This window comes from Odocoileus virginianus, chromosome 6 (assembly GCF_023699985.2).
Source record: "Odocoileus virginianus isolate 20LAN1187 ecotype Illinois chromosome 6, Ovbor_1.2, whole genome shotgun sequence".
NCBI classification, from domain to species: Eukaryota; Metazoa; Chordata; class Mammalia; order Artiodactyla; family Cervidae; genus Odocoileus; species Odocoileus virginianus.
This window is the reverse complement of record NC_069679.1, coordinates 36,095,529-36,113,386: the sequence shown is the minus strand read 5'-3', so window position 1 is coordinate 36,113,386 and position 17,858 is coordinate 36,095,529. Positions and strand designations below refer to the sequence as shown.

At 44.1% G+C, this 17,858-nt stretch overlaps 1 protein-coding gene and 1 pseudogene across 27 annotated transcripts in view; both read left to right on the top strand.

Moving 5' to 3' along the window:
• The window catches only part of TPM1 (tropomyosin 1), a 30,583-nt gene that overhangs the window by 6,425 nt on the left and 6,300 nt on the right, over positions 1 to 17,858 (top strand). For 7 of the 27 annotated variants that reach the window (XM_070469177.1, XM_020885882.2, XM_020885869.2 and 4 more), the window contains 6 exons: positions 7,996 to 8,129; positions 10,363 to 10,480; positions 11,647 to 11,717; positions 12,500 to 12,575; positions 13,046 to 13,108; positions 13,383 to 13,452. In XM_070469177.1, coding sequence (XP_070325278.1) covers positions 7,996 to 8,129; positions 10,363 to 10,480; positions 11,647 to 11,717; positions 12,500 to 12,575; positions 13,046 to 13,108; positions 13,383 to 13,452 — 532 coding nt within the window. Of the gene's footprint in view, positions 1 to 7,995; positions 8,130 to 10,362; positions 10,481 to 11,646; positions 11,718 to 11,975; positions 12,052 to 12,499; positions 12,576 to 13,045; positions 13,109 to 13,382; positions 13,453 to 14,879; positions 14,963 to 16,525; positions 16,727 to 17,858 lie in introns of those variants that run through there. The other 20 variants (XM_020885884.2, XM_020885872.2, XM_020885879.2 and 17 more) reach the window with 7 other exon arrangements.
• LOC139035623 (cytochrome b-c1 complex subunit 7 pseudogene) lies at positions 26 to 6,391 on the top strand (annotated as a pseudogene).

Here is a 17,858-nt window from a genome sequence, read left to right as displayed (position 1 = left end):
GGGACCCACCCATCACCCACCACCAGAGGCGCCTTCTCCCCGGTCGGCCCCCCGGCGCCCCGCAGGGCCTCCGGGAGCCCACCTTCTCTACCCCTCCCCCCGCCTCGGGGGCACCTGGCGCACCTGGACCCGCAGGTGTCGTCTGGAGAGGGGCCCTGCCCCTTCACCGCGGCCCTCTTCATCTCGCTGCTCTACAGGCCGAGAACCGAGGGGGAAAGCAGGAGTGGTGTTGAGAAGGTTCTGGAAGCAGCACTTTCCCAGAAGGGGCTCTCTCTGGGGTGTTTGCGTTCGACCCGGCGTCTCGGGTCCCCGGGGATGTGCCCTTTGCCCTCCTGGCATTATTTACTCGGAAGGTGGGGACAAAAGCGGTCCCTCCTTTTGGAAATCTGTTCTTTTGGGAAGGACGCTAACAGATCACGTCTGAGGCATTGCCAGGCTTTGAGGCCCGGGGATGCTCTACTCGCCCATCTCTGTCCAGCCTCGGTTTCTTGAAAGCCTGTTTCTCTGTGGTGGGTGAGACACTGACAGCGCGTGTTCTGACTTAGTATGCGGCCCTTTGCCCATCCCTTTCTTAACCAGCCCTCCTCCCAAGTTCTCCGGTACAGATAGATGTTCCTTTGTTACCGAGTCTTGAAAAAGTTGGCTAAATGGCTGCGATTATTGGGCGTTTTCTCCCGCCGGCTGCCCCCTCCCCCACCTTGAGTGTAATACCTGGCTTCCTTCCTTTTTCCTAAGGCAAACGTATCCAGCAAACAGGAACAGGATTTCAGAGGTAGTTTAGGCGTTTGCTGTTTGGTTTTTGAGTGTGTGTGTTTTATATCAGGATACTCACAAACCTTGGGAATTTTAGGACAAGCGCTCATACGCGGTTGTGCTTCTGCTTGTTTGGGTGGATGGGTGGGCTTGCGCGTGCGTGTGGCCTGTGCGCGCTCTGTCGTGTCCAACTCTTTGCGACCCCATGGACTGTAGCCTGCAGTACTTAATAGAGGCCTTTACTGAGATGAGAAATGTATGTAGTGGTGTTATGGTTGGCTGTAGAAGCTATGGGACCTGTGTTGCATAAAATACCTAGAAGCAAATGAATCCTCTTAAGAGGAAAGCCTAACTAGATGCAGTTTCAGATAAAATGGGCAGGAACTAGGAAATCAATAGTCAAGAGATCATTTTCTGTAGAGGACAAGACAGCAAAGTCCCGTGGCTGTTTCTGCATTTGGCCAGGCAATGAATGAATTCCAACTCCTTCTCTGACTCGCTCTTGTCCTTGAACCATTAGAACCAACAGAAGAGGATGATGGATAAGAACTTTTGATTCAGGCTGCGGATCATGGAACTTCTCAGCCCCTCAGTTCCTGGGCTGTACAATGTGTATAATGGTAGTACCTGCCTGTTATGAGGATGAAAAGAGTATGTGTAAAGAAGTTGCCATGGTGCTTAGCACACTAGTGCCTTGTGTCAGTATCAGAATGGCTTTGCACTCTGCATCGCTCATTATTTCCTTGCTTTCAGTTCTCCAGCTGTCAATGGGCTTTGAAAATGGGATGCTCATTTCACTGCATCTTAAAACACTCCATTTCAATGCTTCTAATCAATAATTCTTGTTTCAGCTTGAACAGAGAGAGGACACAGGCAGGCTGGAAGGAATGTTTGGTGGGTCAAAGCAGTGTTAGTGGTGGAAGTTGGTAGAGCTCCCCTCACCCTGCTAAGAAGGAGCATATGTATGTGGTCCTGTGAAGGAGAGCCTCTTATGCACTCCTGTCCTGATGATTGATGTCAAACACAGAAGATAAATTTTATGAAGGGCACATTGTTACTATTATACTCACCTCCTCTTTGGGGTTTAGTTTTTATAACAGTACTCTTCCTGGGCCAGTTGGCTAAAGGTAGTGCTTTCTTCTTTTCAAAGCTTTATATTAAAAAGTGGTTTAAATAGCTTCAATTTTTTAAGTGATTTTTGAAAATCGTCTGTCTGGAAGATTGGACAGACGGACACAGAGCTTTTTTTATGACAACAACTTAAGGACTGGGTCAGACCACTGAAGAGAGAATTTCAGATTGAGAGGTGTTCCTAACTTACAAAACTGAAACTTGAACATCGCTAATTTAAGGTGGTTTCTTGGTAGTTGTCAGACATAGCTGTGAGTTAAGCTAGCAGTCACAGTTTTTCTTGGCAGCAGAGATAAAAGTTTAGTGACAAAGTCGTGAGCCACTGCAAAAAAAATTATGGAGACTTGGCTCTACATTCAGAGTCTCAAAGGTTCAGACAGGCTGTAGTTAGTTAATTGGCCCTGTTACACCAGCACTTAGCTTGGAAAAAGCAGTCATCTCTCTTTTTCTACTGGTTTGTTTTTCCCAAGGTGTGTGGGCCCTTCAAAATGTTGGAATGCAGCTACTTTGCTGGATGTAATGGTTGACTCTAGGTCTTGTGACCCACTGGGGTTTTGTTTGTCTTTTGTCCTTATCAAAGGAAAAGAGGGAGTGAGAAGAAGCCAGTCCTCCTTTCTCCTTTCTGGATGGTACCCAGCAAGCAAAGGGACTTAGAGTTGCAACCTGTAGGTTCTTAATTGGTAACTTTATTAACTCATAGGAAAAACCAACTTACAAAAGTCCTAGCCTTTTCCCTCTTTAGAATTGGTAAATATTTCTGAGACCAGGATTCTAAAAGTATTTTGTGCTCACATTGGGCCCCCCAGGGTGTCAATAACAGGAGTGTACTCTCTGGCTTTCTGCTTTCATATATAGACAAGGCTAAGGCACTACAATGCCCTGTTCACATCCCTTCTTGCTCATTGTACAAATATGCCTCACGAATTATAGGCTTTGGTGCAGATAGAGAGGTTGTTTTTATCTCTTATCCATGGGAGTGCCTCTTAATGTCATCTATGTTTTTTTTCTACTTTCCTTACCATATAAGGGCAGAAGTTTAACTTGGCTTTAGTGGCTTGGTGTTACACAGTAAAGGGTGAAACCTCTGGACAACTACAGTTTGCATGAAATAAAAAGACCTGACCTGTGATCATCCCATGCTGCACTCCAGTTCAGGAGGACGTGGAAAATATATTCTAGAGGATTTATTCTTAGAATATATTATTCTCCTACCGTTATTTCTTCTTAACAGTCTTAACAGGAATACTTGTTTTTAAAGTAAAAATCATTGCTATTTTTAAATTGTCTCTAGGTATATTGACTGTAACATCTGGATTTTGTGAAAATCTAGGCCCTGTGAAAGTTTTCTTTCAGATCTGACTCGGAGAAATATTTTGCTGTATTGTGTGGCCGTGCCTTTGATGGCTTTGTGGCATCTTGTAGAGGTGCATAGGAATGGTGTACACCTGCCCTTATTTTGTGTATAGGTAGCTGGTACCTTGTGGAAGAGGGCTTCCCAGGTGGCTCAGTGGTGAAGGATGCACCTGCCAACACAGGAGACAAAAAGGGTTGGGTTTGATCTCTGGGTCGAGAAGATTCCCTGGAGCAGGAAATGGCAACCCACTCCAGTATTCTTGCTTGGAGAATCCCATGGACAGAGGAGTCTGGCACGCTATAGCCCATGGGGTCGCAAAGATCGGACATGACTGAGCAGCGAGCACACACCTTGTGAATGGGGATGGGGCAAGGCACATACAGCTCCAAGGCACCTCACACATGCAGGGCACCTGGTAGCTGCTTAACAACAATTCTCTAGGAAGACAGTTGGTAGCCTTTACTAATGTAGCAGTCTCTTTTCTGAGTAGCTCATAACATGTTGAGACACAATAGCATTTTTGAAATAAAAGAAACTAACATCCCAAACAAAGACTTTGCCAGCAGTGTCAACACGTGGGCTGTTGTTAGAAGGTAACCTAGGACACTGAGGGTGATTTTCATGCCTGGAAATAATTTGTGTCTGGGGTCGTGACCCTTCCCAAACACCTTGTTGTTTATATCTGCTTTTTAAATAACAAATGGTCCGGTGACTGTGAGGTTTGTACTGAGGCAACAGCCAATGAAGTCTTAAGTAGACTGCCCAGGTATTGTGATGAAAACAACCTTAGAAAATACCTGAAGAAGCCTCAGAATTCAGAGAATGCATACCAGAAATAAAAGCTAGTGAAGGTGAGAGATGTGGGCCTTTTGAACACATCATAATCCAAAAAAAAAAAAAAAAGTGAAGAGTGCCCTTAATTGATGAAACAGAATGTATCTTCTGTTCTAGGGAGCCAAATTAAATTGTGATCAGACCAGTATTGTAAGGCCTGAGAAGCCTGTAAGAGTCCAGATTTTTCCCTGGGGAAGCTTTTGTAGGGATACATACTCCCCAGATACTGCTTTCAAATCCAGGTCATAACCTGCAAGCACCTTTGCCCATCTTGCTGTGAAAGCTCCCGGAGCAGCAGGTGTTGGCTTCTGGGGTTGAGAGCAAATGCTCCATGTCCTTGTGTGAGCTGTTCCCCCCCTGGTGTTACTTGATGATGTTTTTTAATTTTTTACCACGCCTTTTTTCAAAAACCTTTGAGAGGACTTGCTCAGCAGATGATAATGAGTACAGTTCTAGTCCTGGATAGGTTTTGTCCCGAAGGCTTTTCTTTCAGTCAGGGGCTTGAATTGGGTGTGACTGCAGAGAACCTGCTGCGCTGATGTCAGAAGGTGGAAAGACCCCACAGGTGAGAACCAACATCCAGGGCTTCCCGAGGCTCCAGGAGGCCTTGAGAAGTGAGACAGGTGAGCCCGTACAGGAGGAGCAGGGAACTAGGATGCTCGTCCTGCCTCCCACTGATGGCTGTGTGACCCAAGCATGCTTCAACCCTCAGGGTCAGAGGTCCCTGCCTCTTCCTAGTTTCTCAACAAAGAGCTCCAAAAGTGGTTGCTGTAGGCTTTGCCAGCATCTTTGGATGGGGTGGTGGATGGTTGCTTTTTTATAGTGCAGATTCCCACCTTCCTCTCTCGACCTCTTGGATCAAAATCTCTAGGGATGGGGCCTGGAAATGTGTAGTTTTAACATGTGTCTTCAGGTGAACTCAGACAGCCAGTTGTGGGAACTAGGGACCCTTTGAGTTGAACATCTGAGACCCTGTTTTTGTGAATCACTCACAGGTCTGTTCTCTGGGTTGACCCAGTCCTGGCTCCTGGAACTGGTCTCCATTCCTGGCCGTTGTTTGGGTGCCCTTTATGGGGACTGTTGACTGGTATTGCTACAGGACACAACCCCTAATGTAGATTCTATAAAACGCTTCAACGGGGAAAGAAGTTCCATTTATAAAACAGCATCCAGAGCTACAGAGAGAGCAGAGTGGAGGCTAGAAGAGCAAAGACTTGGATCAATGGGGGTCCTCTCTGAGACGGAGATCTTTTGTGCAGAGGCAGGAATGAACATGGAGTGCTGTCTCTGACTCCCCAGGTACATGGGAGCCTGGGGACCTAGAGTGGCCTGTCACCTGAAAGGTCCTTTCCCTGGAGCATAAACAGTCTCCTTTCTGTGAGTACAAAGTCCTTGAGGTCAGGGCCCAGATTGAAAACAGAGCTGGAAACTTCTAGTGTGGTGGCTACAGAAATTGTTTTGAAAATCTTGTTGACATTTCTCTGGCCACAGCACCTATAATAAACATATTTAAGAAAGAGGGAGAAAATACTTTTGAGTACATGACCTAGGCACTCTACTGAGTTTTTTTCTTGGTGGTATTTTAGGGGGTGGGTTTGTTTTGCTCTTCATTTTAGTTTTCAGCTTTCAGAGTTGCTTGCTTGTCCTCTCACCCAGTTCATAAAAGGAATAGAATTTTCCTTCTATCTCAGGTCAACATGGCGAGCAGGCCAGCCATTTCAGCATCAAGCAGGTGGAGCTGGAGGGTATTCAAAAATGGTTATACAAGGCTGCTGGATTCAATAAACTGGGCTTAATGCCAGATGATACAATATATGAGAATGACGATGTGAAAGAGCCATAAGAAGGCTTCCTGAGAACCTTTATAATAACGGAGTGTTTCGCATTAAGAGAGTGCTGGACCTGAGCATGAGGCAGCAGATCCTGCCTAAAGAGCAGTGGACAAAATATGAGGCAGATAAATTCTACCTTGAACGATATCTGAAAGAGGTTATTCAGGAAAGAAAAGAGAGAGAGAAATGGGCAAAGAAATAATTTAGTAGTCTAAATCTGTGGATACAGCTATTCTTAAGTATTTTTATGAAGTTGGTTAAACCTGAAATGTACAATGTAGAACTGTTTGGGCTGTAAATGTATTGCTTTAAATAAATATTATAATGTTGGGGTGGGGGGGAAGGAATAGAATTTTCCTGGAACTGGAAAATACAGAAATCTGACTTGACCCAAAGATATGCCCTTAATGTATACCTTCTTCCAGTTTTTTGTTTTTGTTTTTTAATTCAGGGCTAAAAACTTTTAAAAGTTCCCGTACTTAAGAAATGTGTTATCCATATTACCCTCATCCCTCCCCCACTCCCCCCAAAAAACCAACGTTCACTGGCCATTGAGACCTGGTGGGGCCCATTACTCACTGTGCATCTGTAATGATTGACTTTGTGGGTGGGTACAGTTGTAAACTGACCTTGGATTCATTTCACATTTACCCCTACTCCCTGCCTCTGTCAGCCAGTTGTTACTACATAGTTAATTTTTGACGAGATAAAAGTGTATTTGAATGTTTTTATAGAGTCCTTCACCGTGGTTGGAGATGCCCTCATCACCTCTCTTTACCAGAGAGAACTTGGCTTTTAAAATTTTACAAATCTAGATGAGCAGAGAGCAGAGTGTTCTCGTGTTCCTTTTAGTTCAAGACTGTGATCGAAGACTCTCACTACTTGTACATGTCAAGCCCATGTACCATGGGTCCAAAACTCAGAACGTTGCTTTTGTGTAAGTTGGATTTGCTTATTTTGTTCAGTAGACATTTATTGAGCCCATACTCCGTATAGAGAATCATGATACCTTGCACATAAGAAGGAATGTGAGTAAGGAATATAGCACTGTAGGTAGAGAGCTAGCATCATCCCTAAGTGCAGGTTGTAATTTTCAGAAAACTCCCAAGTGTCCTGAAAACCCCATCATTGCAGGATAAGCACACATTCAAAGTAGATGAGGAAACGCTGCCAGATTAGCAAATTCCATCTTTCACTTCCATGCATAATTAAATAGCCACCAATGCAAGTGTATGTAATGGACCCAGCCAGTCTTGCAAGTGTCCTGAGGCTCATAGTAACAGATGCTTTTAACTATAGGTAAACATCACATCCTCAAAAAAGGAGCATATTTCAGAGATAGATACCAAGTAAAAACAGTATCTGTACTGCTTTTCTTCTAAGGAGCTTGAAACTCTTCTTGTAGCAACCCTGACTTGCGAGAAATGCCTGTAGGCTTAGGTCACAGACGCTTGGGAAATTTGTTTTGGCGCTATTCCAGTGTGACCTGTTATCCTCAAGAGGTGCCGAAGGGCGTGGGGGCTTACTGGGTTTTGTTGTGTCTCTGTATGGTTTTATATTTTAGAACCACTGAACTTAAAAATCTTTTAGTTCCTAAAATATTTAATAACGCCCCTTTGAGAATGTGATCAGAAGAAAGGAGAATTGAGACTCCTGAGCCCCAAGTTCTCGCTGAGCTCCCCTCATCGTGTGTGAGGGAGCCTGGGTCAGTCCCGTCGCTTCTCTCCACACCTCGGCCCGCACCACGTGAGGTGGCTGTGATGGCGCTCCCCTCTGAGTCGGGTAAAGCCAGCATGTTGAAATCCGTGTTAGAAAGGAACCAAAAGAGAAAGTGTTGCTGACAGTCCCTCTGTCCCACGAGGATGATGCGTGTGGATTTGCATATACCCCAGGGTGGACACCCACTGGCTAAATCAATGGATGAACATATCCAGCAACCCCAGAGTTGACCACGGCTTGTGGCACACTTTAGGGAAGCTCACCACAAAGCCAGGCTTCCTTGTTGAACCAGCGTTTCAGTCCAGCCCATCTTGAATGCACTACCTTCACGTTCTCTCCAGCACTAAAACATCTCTCATTCTCTTTGCCCAGGCTGAAGCCGACGTAGCTTCTCTGAACAGGCGCATCCAGCTGGTTGAGGAAGAGTTGGATCGTGCCCAGGAGCGTCTGGCAACAGCTCTACAGAAGCTAGAGGAGGCCGAGAAGGCAGCAGATGAGAGTGAGAGGTGAGGCCCCGTCGTCCAGCCCACCTGTTAGCACAGCCTTTCCTCCTGATGGAACCAGAGGGCTCTCTGATCTTGGGTGTCTGAGGATTTCACAGTACCTTGGTGCCATCATTTCCTCACTTGATCCAGGTGTAACTACTGGTTTTATTTGTTTAACACTAATGAAACACTTTTATTTTAAATCTCAAGGTTGCAAAGAAAAAAAAGACTGTTCCTGCCCTCCTAGAGCTCACCACCCAACGAGGGAGATGGGTTTAAACGGAGGGTTCTAGGGATGTAATTTGGTTCTTTCATTCCTGCTGACCATGGAGCAATTCTGCATTTTGTTTAAAAGATAACTTTATGTTAAAATACACCCAGAAGGCTTAGGCCGAGGTAAATAAAGTATGGGCTGTCAGTTGTCGAATAGCCCAACAAATGAGTGAAAGAGAAAGAACAGATAAAACAGAAATATAATCCACAAAAGTAAGTTGTGTTGGACTTAGTAAAGCCGGTAAGACGTGCGTGCACAAGTAAATACAGTCAGATCTGCATGTCCTCTGAGCCTACTCACCCCGTGACCTGGCTCTCCCTGACTTACGACCGCAAGATCCAGCCTTGTGGTAGTAAAGGAAGACCAGGGCCATATCAGCCATCATGTTATTCCAGCAGGCATTTTCTCTCATGCTCAGCTGCTCAAGTTAATGTACTCCTGTTGCTTGGAAGCACTCCAAGAAAGACTCCTTAAGACTGGAGAGAGTTCTGTCCTTAGAGAGATGAGGAAGCAGTATAGTGTCTCAGACAGTGGCAGTGCGTATCTGTGCTGTGACTTGGCAGATACATGCAGTCACTCATTTTGTCCCTTTCTCCATTTTTGAGGTGCATTTCTGCTCCCTGCCACCATGGGAAAAGTGATTTCAGACTTTAGGATTAAAAAGTCTTGTTAGCTGAAGTTTTTCAGCTCGTTATTCACCATTGCCTCTTGTCTCTCTTCTAACTAAGAGTTTGGGAATTTTTAAAGATGACTTACCATCTCTTATGATATACACATAACCAGTGATTTCGTGGCTGGTTTCTTCCTGAAATACACTTGTTAGTGAACCTGAAAGGCAATCTGGCAATGTTCAACTTTATAGTAAAAAAGTATTTTAGAAATCACTTACTCCAGTCCTCTGATTTTACCAATGAGAAAACTAGGGTTCAGAGACAGGTGTGGCCTGCCTGAACCAAATATATGGCCAAGGCAGGATTCCAGTCTCCTAAGATATATTGTAGTCTTTACTTTTTTTTAATACATTTAATGGGTTTGATAAGTTTACCCCTTCAGTTCCTATTTGCAGCACCCAATATTCCTTTGAAATACCAGACTAACCCAGCAGTGGCCAGCAGTAAAGTTCAGACCTTCAGAGTTGAAAAATTCAGTTTCTCTGAGCATTCTGTATTGCAATGGCATTGTAGTCTTTATTTTTTTAATTGATTTATCTTACTTAGATTTTGATAAATGAATCGCATTTTAACATAACTTTATTGCATAAATCTGCAGTATATCATAGGTCAGTTAACAGTTTCCATAGCTTACGCCACTCTGAAGGATTCACACATACACATCAACACAGAAGATGGTGTTGGTCTTGGCTCTCAACCCCTCTAATATAAAAAGCGTCATTATAGGCAAAACTCAGTTTCTTCTCCAAAGTTGTCCCACATGAAATTGCCATTTTTATAGGTCGGATTTGGTCAAATATCAGCAGTTTCGTTTGGTTCAATCTAACAGTTACATTTGTGGCTAAAGGGGTAAGAACAGCTGCTTTCTTTGTGGAAAGAAAGTACACAAAGCTAAATTTGTTTTTGTTCTAACCTTGGTCCATTTTCAGGCTGAGGCTTCCCACTGGAAAAGGGAAGAAATCCCATTATTTATACAGCAAGTAAAGCATGTTGGCTTTTCTGATTCCACCTCTTCCAGATTCAAAAAAAAAAAGGACCATGTCATGGTGCCTTTCATTTAACATGAGCTGCCTGGACAGTGTCAGCAGTACCAAAAGTGTAAGCTTTCCTTCACAATAAACAGGGAGAGGGAAATGGATGTCTTTTCCTGCTTTCAGCTCTGGAAAGTTTCACTTCATGGCTTGGAAGATGAAAGTAGCTATGTTTCAGTCTGTCAGTCACACTGAATCTCACAAACCATGGCTGTGCAATGGGAGTTCATGGAAGGCACCTCTAAATCTTGGCTTTTCCTGCCAATCTTCCTTTTCAGAGGCATGAAAGTCATTGAGAGCCGAGCCCAAAAGGATGAGGAGAAAATGGAGATTCAGGAGATCCAGCTGAAAGAGGCCAAGCACATTGCTGAGGATGCCGACCGCAAGTATGAAGAGGTCAGATCCTGGACCTTAAGGCCTCATGGGTCCCCAGCAATGGCCCAGAAGCAGGGACTGGGGGAGCAATGAAACCATCTGTTTCCTTAGCAGAAATGGGTGTGTTTGAGAAGGAGAGTTCTTTGTCCCCAGAAGATGGTTCTTAGTTTTGATCCTACTAGGGAGTCATTCGCACTGGGAAAGACCAGGGCTTTTGTTATCCCCCGCCCTCAAAGACTAGGACAGAAGGTCTTTGGCCAGATAGCAGGGAAGGTTGGGTCGCTTGTGTTTTGTGAAAGGAGGCTCTCATGCTCTGACCACGCAGGCGGTTACCCCTCATGAGATCTGCCTGGTGCAACCCAGTTTAGGCGGTGTAGAGACACAGACCACACATTTGCTCTCTGGATTCATGGAGGCACCTCTCAGTCTGTCCTCTCTCCTCACGACTCACAGGTGAATCACCTCCTGGTCATGTCCCCATGAAAGCACCCTCCTGTGTTAAGAGCCCACATGACTCTTTAAGGTTTTAGTTTTTCCCTTTAGCTCTCCTGAAACACCAACTCTTCATCATCATCATCCTCTCCAGGTTACGCTATGCTCACTAATTTTGAAATGCTTCATAGGATCCCTTCCTCCTGGTCCTTTCTTCCTTCGACCTCATTAGTCATCTTACCAACTTCTCGTGTTAGCATTTCTTGCTATTTCTGTTGGCATTTTTAACCTCCTCCACCAAAAGGAAGTGGAGGTACAGAGCTCTAAATTGATGAAGTTCTTTTAGGGTTATTTTCAGTCTTGCCTTGCAGCTCCCACCTTTTCAGCATAAAAGGCATCGTGTCTCATCATCCTGCTATTTCAGAGATGGTGAATTTCATCTCTCCCCCTCTTTCCACAGTTGGTCTGGCTGCTGTGTAATTATACAGGCTTTACTTGGGTCAGACTTCAAATGTGCCTGCCTACTCATAACTGACCATTCTGAATCTTTGTGAGCAGATGGTCTCCTCTCCATGGGCATTCCTGGTGGAGAGTTGCTTCCCCTCCAGTCCACTGGAGAGAGGATCATCTTATCTGTAGGCAAGAACTCCCAGGGGCTGAGTCTGGCTCCTGCCCTCCCCTCTACCCCCTACACACACCATACTCAGAGCTTGGAAGCCCCATGGTGTATGTGTTTTGTGTGTGTCCTGCTGCAGGTGGCCCGTAAGCTGGTCATCATTGAGAGTGACCTGGAGCGTGCAGAGGAGCGGGCTGAGCTCTCAGAAGGGTAAGCGGGCCCGACGCCAGGAGGCCCTGTGTGGGGTGCTGCGGAGCAGTGACTAAACAGCATGACCTTCTGGCAGCTGCACATTCACCCGTTTCAGCTCCGGGCTCCTCATGTGCTCATTCGACGTGGATGAGCCACGAGTTTGGAACATGGAGGACTTGTGTGGGGTGTCTGTGTATGAATGCGTGTGTCACTGCATGCCTTACCTGCACACTGATTTTGAGAATGGCCTTGTGCATTTCCTGTGTCCACTAACAGCCAAGTTCGACAGCTGGAAGAACAATTAAGAATAATGGATCAGACCTTGAAAGCATTAATGGCTGCAGAGGATAAGGTACTGATGGCTCACGTATGGGTTTTAGGTTTAACTGCAACCCAGGCATCTTTCAGCTTCCAATGCCTGCTGGTCCGTTTTTATAACGACTGCACCTTCACTACACCCTCTGCTATCTTATATCTTGCTTTAAGTGCTTTCCTTGGGTCCTTTATACTCTTTTGTTTTTCCTTCATAAATGCTCTTTGGTGCAGCCAAAAAAGAAGCCAAATCATCACACTTTGAAGCTGTTGAATTTTGTCTGTCCACCTCTCTGCTGTTGGAAGGAAGGTCTGGGGCAGTGTCCACGGTGAAATTGGACATCTCAGCCCCTGATGGTTTGGCTTCTTTAAGGCAGCCCTTTGTTCTCTAGGACTTGGTTTTCATTTTTTTCCCATCCCTCTCCTTTTTCTCTCCTCCTTCCTCTGGCCTGTCTCCCACCCTTTCTACCTCTGATCGAAAACATTAGCAAATGTGCCGAGCTTGAAGAAGAGTTGAAAACTGTGACGAACAACTTGAAATCACTGGAGGCTCAGGCTGAGAAGGTAGGCCAGGAGCACCGTGTGGGGGAGAGGCATCATTTAAGAGCTACTCCTGAGACACCCCCTTTTTCCCTTCTGAGGCCCTGCCAGTCAGAGGGATAGTCCATTAGACACTTTAGCCAGAGGCCTCATTTTGAGGCGATTTCCTGATGGTTATTGATACCAGATTTGTTTTTTTGTTTTTTTTTTTTATTCAATGGAAAATCCATTTTGTGTTGAGTATGTGAGTCATCCATAACAATTTAATTTAAACCAAGCGCCAAATGGATAAGTGATCTTGTTCTTATCCCTTGTAAAGCAATAGGCAGGAAAGCAGAGACTGCATTGTGGTGTGCCATTTGATCCCAGAGGCTCCATTACCTCCCGAGAGATGCTCAACATCTGTTGGCTGGGCTGGCACTTTCTTTGTATTAGAAGACACAAGTATAGGGTGAGCGGTGGCTTGACATCTGGAACGTTCTTTCTGATTACAGTACTCGCAGAAAGAAGACAAATACGAGGAAGAGATCAAGGTCCTTTCTGACAAGCTGAAGGAGGTAATATTAGGGGTGTTTTAAACAAAGCCAACTGGATTGAGTTTGTCTCTCTGGAGCCATTTTTCATTTTAATGTTACAATGATCCAGGGGTATTCCAGGGTGGGCTTGGAGAGCCGCAGTGGTAGCCAGCTGCCTCTCACCCTGGTGATTCACTAGTGGGTGGTTTCAGACCACTTTGTGGGTGCCAGGCTTGACTTTCAGTTTCCCTATCTTTGTAGCTACCGGCCACCTAAAACTTCCCAATTTTGATTGAAATAAATTGAATTATTGCAGGCTGAGACTCGGGCTGAGTTTGCGGAGAGGTCAGTAACTAAATTGGAGAAAAGCATTGATGACTTGGAAGGTAAGATCTTAAGTCTTGTTTCTAACTTAGCCCTTATGGCTGAATACCGACGTGGCAAAGTGACTTTCCAGTCATGGCATCCTCCTTGACACACTCCTTTGTGCTTGCACATTTTTCTGGTCTGCCCTTTGGAGTTCTGTGGCTCTTAAGCTCTCTGCTCACCGGATGACTGCTAGCCACCAGACGGGGCCCGTCTTCTTTTTGTAACAGCAGATGCCAAGTGGCTCCACCCGCACACTCTTAGAAGTGTGGCTGGTTTATCTTTCACTGTGAGTGAGGCGGTTGTAGGTGAGAATGACTGGTGTGTTTTCTGTCTTCAGTGATACCTTCTTATTGTCAGAATGGTAAGGATTTGGTTTTTAGGCACAACTTAATCTTTCCCCAAGTGTGAATTCAATATAAGGGTTTGAATTTATTTTTCTACGTTACTAATCATCTTGGCATATGCTCTGTGCCCTGAAATGGGGGGTGGAGGGTAACAGGGCATTATTGCACTTGGACATTATACGTAAGCATTTCTTCGCTGATGTTTAGGTTTTATTTTGGTAACACCCTCTCCGTCTCTCAGAAATTCCAAATGTTGAGCTCCAAGTCTGTGAAAAAAGAAAGAAAAAAATATGTGAAATATATACATCAAAGGTGAAGGGGGGGCTAGAGAAGGGATTGGGTGTTGGTTCAGATGATAACCACGCTGGTGGAAAAGAGAAAATGACACGTGGTGGCAAAACAGGCTCCAAAGTGCAGCAAGGTGTGACACCATCGTTAGAAAAGCCGAAATACAAACTTGGCACAGCAACGCTGTGAGGAGCGTGGCTCTCCTCGTTTTCCAAGCCTCCTGGACCAGTGAAGGAAGCTTAAGTGGGAAGGCCACAAGGAATAGTCTGGATAGCACCAAGAAATCCATTTCCCAGTGGTCTAGCTTGGTCAGGAAGTCAGTGGTTTGAAGGTGGAGCCAGATAAGGATTACAGACTGTAGTCACAAATTGTTCCTCCAAAACAATGCCCGTGGCTGTTTTTTCCACTGTTTATAGTTGCAGGTGGCTGACTACTCCAGTGTAGTTAAATTATAGCTCTATAAAAGAAAAGCTGTCCTGTTGCTCCTCCCCCAACCAGGAGACAGCCTTCTGTGGTTTTGTTTAGGGTTTTAACATGGTTTACTACCATATTTGTTACAATTTTCATATTGAGTTTCTTATTTTTATTTTCTAATGGGTTTTGTTCTTTCTGTTTTTGTTTCAATTTTATTAAAAAAACAAAACAAAACGCACGTCTCCTGCATTGGCCACCTGCTGCGGCATCACTTCCTTCATGCATTGCCCTTTTCTTGCTGCTGTGTCGGGATGGTGCCCCTGCCACCCTCATTCACCTTCCATCTCTTGATCACTCTCCATGTCCTTGCACCTCTGCCTTCCACTTCCTGGTCATAGACGAGCTGTACGCTCAGAAACTGAAGTACAAAGCCATCAGCGAGGAGCTGGACCACGCTCTCAACGACATGACTTCCATGTAAATGTTCACCCACCCTGCCTGCTCACATCCGTGCCCTCATGCTAATATGAGCAGTTCGCCACCACTCCCTCTTGTAGCTCCAGAATCTCCACCTTTACACGTTTCTCCTCACTCTCTTTGCACAATCTAGGATAGTCATTGTTTTTGTTTTTTTTCACATTCTACTAGTATACAGGCCAAGTAGATTGTCTATACAAACCGTCTTCCTCTCAAAATCCATTCATTTCACATTGTCTCAGAATCCATTCATTTCACATTGTCTCAGCTAGATCGTTCCCACCATGCAGTGAGCTGGCATAGAAGTGACTCGGGCCCTATACTTTTAGAAATGTAAACTAGGCTCAAGTAAAATCAATAGGCCATGCAGTTGTGCAAGAATTGCCCAAGAAATAGCAAAAGTCAGTTTCCTGTGATTCAATTAAATATAACGTGAACATTTTTTATTAAAAAAATACAAATTTAAGGAACCCTTCACCCTCAGATGACTGAGGCTCTGAGAGGAGGGAAATTGATCTGGAACAGTATAAAGGATGTTGCTGTAAAACATCACATCTTTCTTTTAAGAATTTTAGACAAAAATGAGCCTTCTGCTGAGTATCCAAGCCTTTAATTTTCTGTTTATATAAAAAGAATTAACATACAAACACCACAACCTATGTCAAAGAAATGGGACATAAAGCATAGGTTGTGTGCTCTTAAGCACATCATGTATTCTTTAGGAGGGGTTTAATTTTCTGTTTATATAAAAAGTAATATACAAACACCACAACCTGTGTCAAAGAAATGGGACATAAAGCACAGATTGTGTGATATGAGTTTGAGGGTTAATGGCCCAGCTTTTACTACTGCTGGTCAGTAAGGGTGGAGTAGATAGTCTTAATCTCATGAGAACCTGGAGCATACACAACTAACTTTCATATTACTAACCAAGCCTGAACATTGAACCGGTTCTGCCCCACTAAATTCTAACTTGGAGTGTTTCACAGAGGCTGCCTTTTAATCTCAACAAGATGGCACTGAATTCCACGTAAGCTGGGAATTTCACTTTCCAGGCCCACCTGTCATTCGTATACCCATGCAGAAAAATGGTAGCCTAAAGAGTGTTGGCATGTGTCTGCTGCCCTACACATTATAGAATCATCATGCTACCCTTGGAGACATGACTGTTACCATGGAAACTGAAGAAAATTCCATCCTTTCTCTGCTCATTTATAAATGAGGGGGTAGATCAGATCATCTGTCTCTGATTGCTAAAATGTGATGATTCTATGAGGAAAACTTGCAGCATCATGTTTGGTTATGTACTCTGAAAGGTGGGCTTAGCTTAAAATCTGTTTCTGAGTTCTGCTCACGGGTCTTCTTACCATGATCCCTCCCACAGAAGAGGCTGGTGCTGGCCTGGGGCCCAGACCCTGGTGGGCAAGGATTTACATCCTCCCGCAGGTTTTGCATGTCTGCTTCTCACCTTTGTTTCGAGAGCTGCTCTCATCTGTTCGTTTGGCTTCCGTTTTCCATTGTGCCACTTTTTTTTTTTCTGTTTCTCCCACCTTTTCTCTTCATGCAGATAAGTATCTTTGCTTCACTTCTCCCAAGACCCCTTCGTCGAGCTGGATGTCCCACCTCTCTGAGCTCTGCAGTTTGTCTGTTCTCCAGTTGACCCTGATTCTTTCTTTTCACATCCTGCCTTAGGGCCAGGTACACACTGTGCTTCCTCTTGTACAGAAGCTCCTCCTTTCAGTGTAAAATAAACACTATGTAAGCTGTTTCTGTTTGCTATTCTTTTTACTTCTTATTTATTGATATTTTAGTTTCAATGCTGAATAAAACCACAAATCTGCTTCACACACAGGAGGGTTAATTTTTGGCTGCTGCTTTGCTTTTTTTTTTTTTTTTCTATTCTGAACATCATTCATTAATATCAACAGTCTCTAAAGCAGTAGTTCCTTGTGGAACTTTTTCAAAATACACATGCCTGGGTCATTCTCTGGGTTTTGGTTTGCAAAGGTTAGAGTTAGGGCCAGGCAGCTATGCTTTTTAGGGATTGGGATGGTACTGGTGTGTGAAATGGGTTGAGAACCTTCACACAGGGGATTTTGCTTGTTGAAGCCAGAAGGTCTGCCTTGAGCAGGGCCTTCATGTGCAGATGTTGAGTTTGGGATGTGGTGAGCCTGCTGTGTTGGTATTTAGATGGTCCTGCTTGAGAGTGGGGAGCTAGCTAAGGAAAGGCTGCCAGCCCACACATATCCGAAAAGATGAACAGGATGTGGATACAAAAACAATGTAAGTTGAGATCATTATTGATCATCCTTTTACAGCACAAAGTGTATTCATTCCTCAGCCACCTTCATTTTGATCATGAAATGACATACTTAGGTTTTACGAACATATGAGTATGTTCAAGTCAAGATTTATTTTTTTGCTCTTAAGCACATCATGTATTCTTAGGAGGGATTATACTTACATAATCTTTGTGATAACTTTTTTTTATTTGTGAATATTTTTAAAGCATAGCTATTAAAGTTGGTTCTTTTTTTTACCCCCTAAAAATAATAGAAATTGTTCAGTTATAGTTTATTTTATTGGTTATATTTATAAATTAAAGAATAGCATGTAAGTGATTTTTTAAAAAACACATCACAAAATTAGAACTTTAAAATGATGTGGAGTTTTCTCTCTCAATGCCCAACACTTCTCATCCTCAACAATCTGGCTATATTTCTCCTGTGTTTTAAATGTGAGTGATTGTTATCTATGTATAGTTTTTCTGAGCCTAAGTACTTATATATCCCTATGTTCTAATAAATTTGAGCAAACTGAAAATGTCAGTCACTCTACAAAGACTTCAGAACAGAGTAAAAGTACTCTCTTTAAGAGCGCTGTGAATTTAGTAGTAGTAT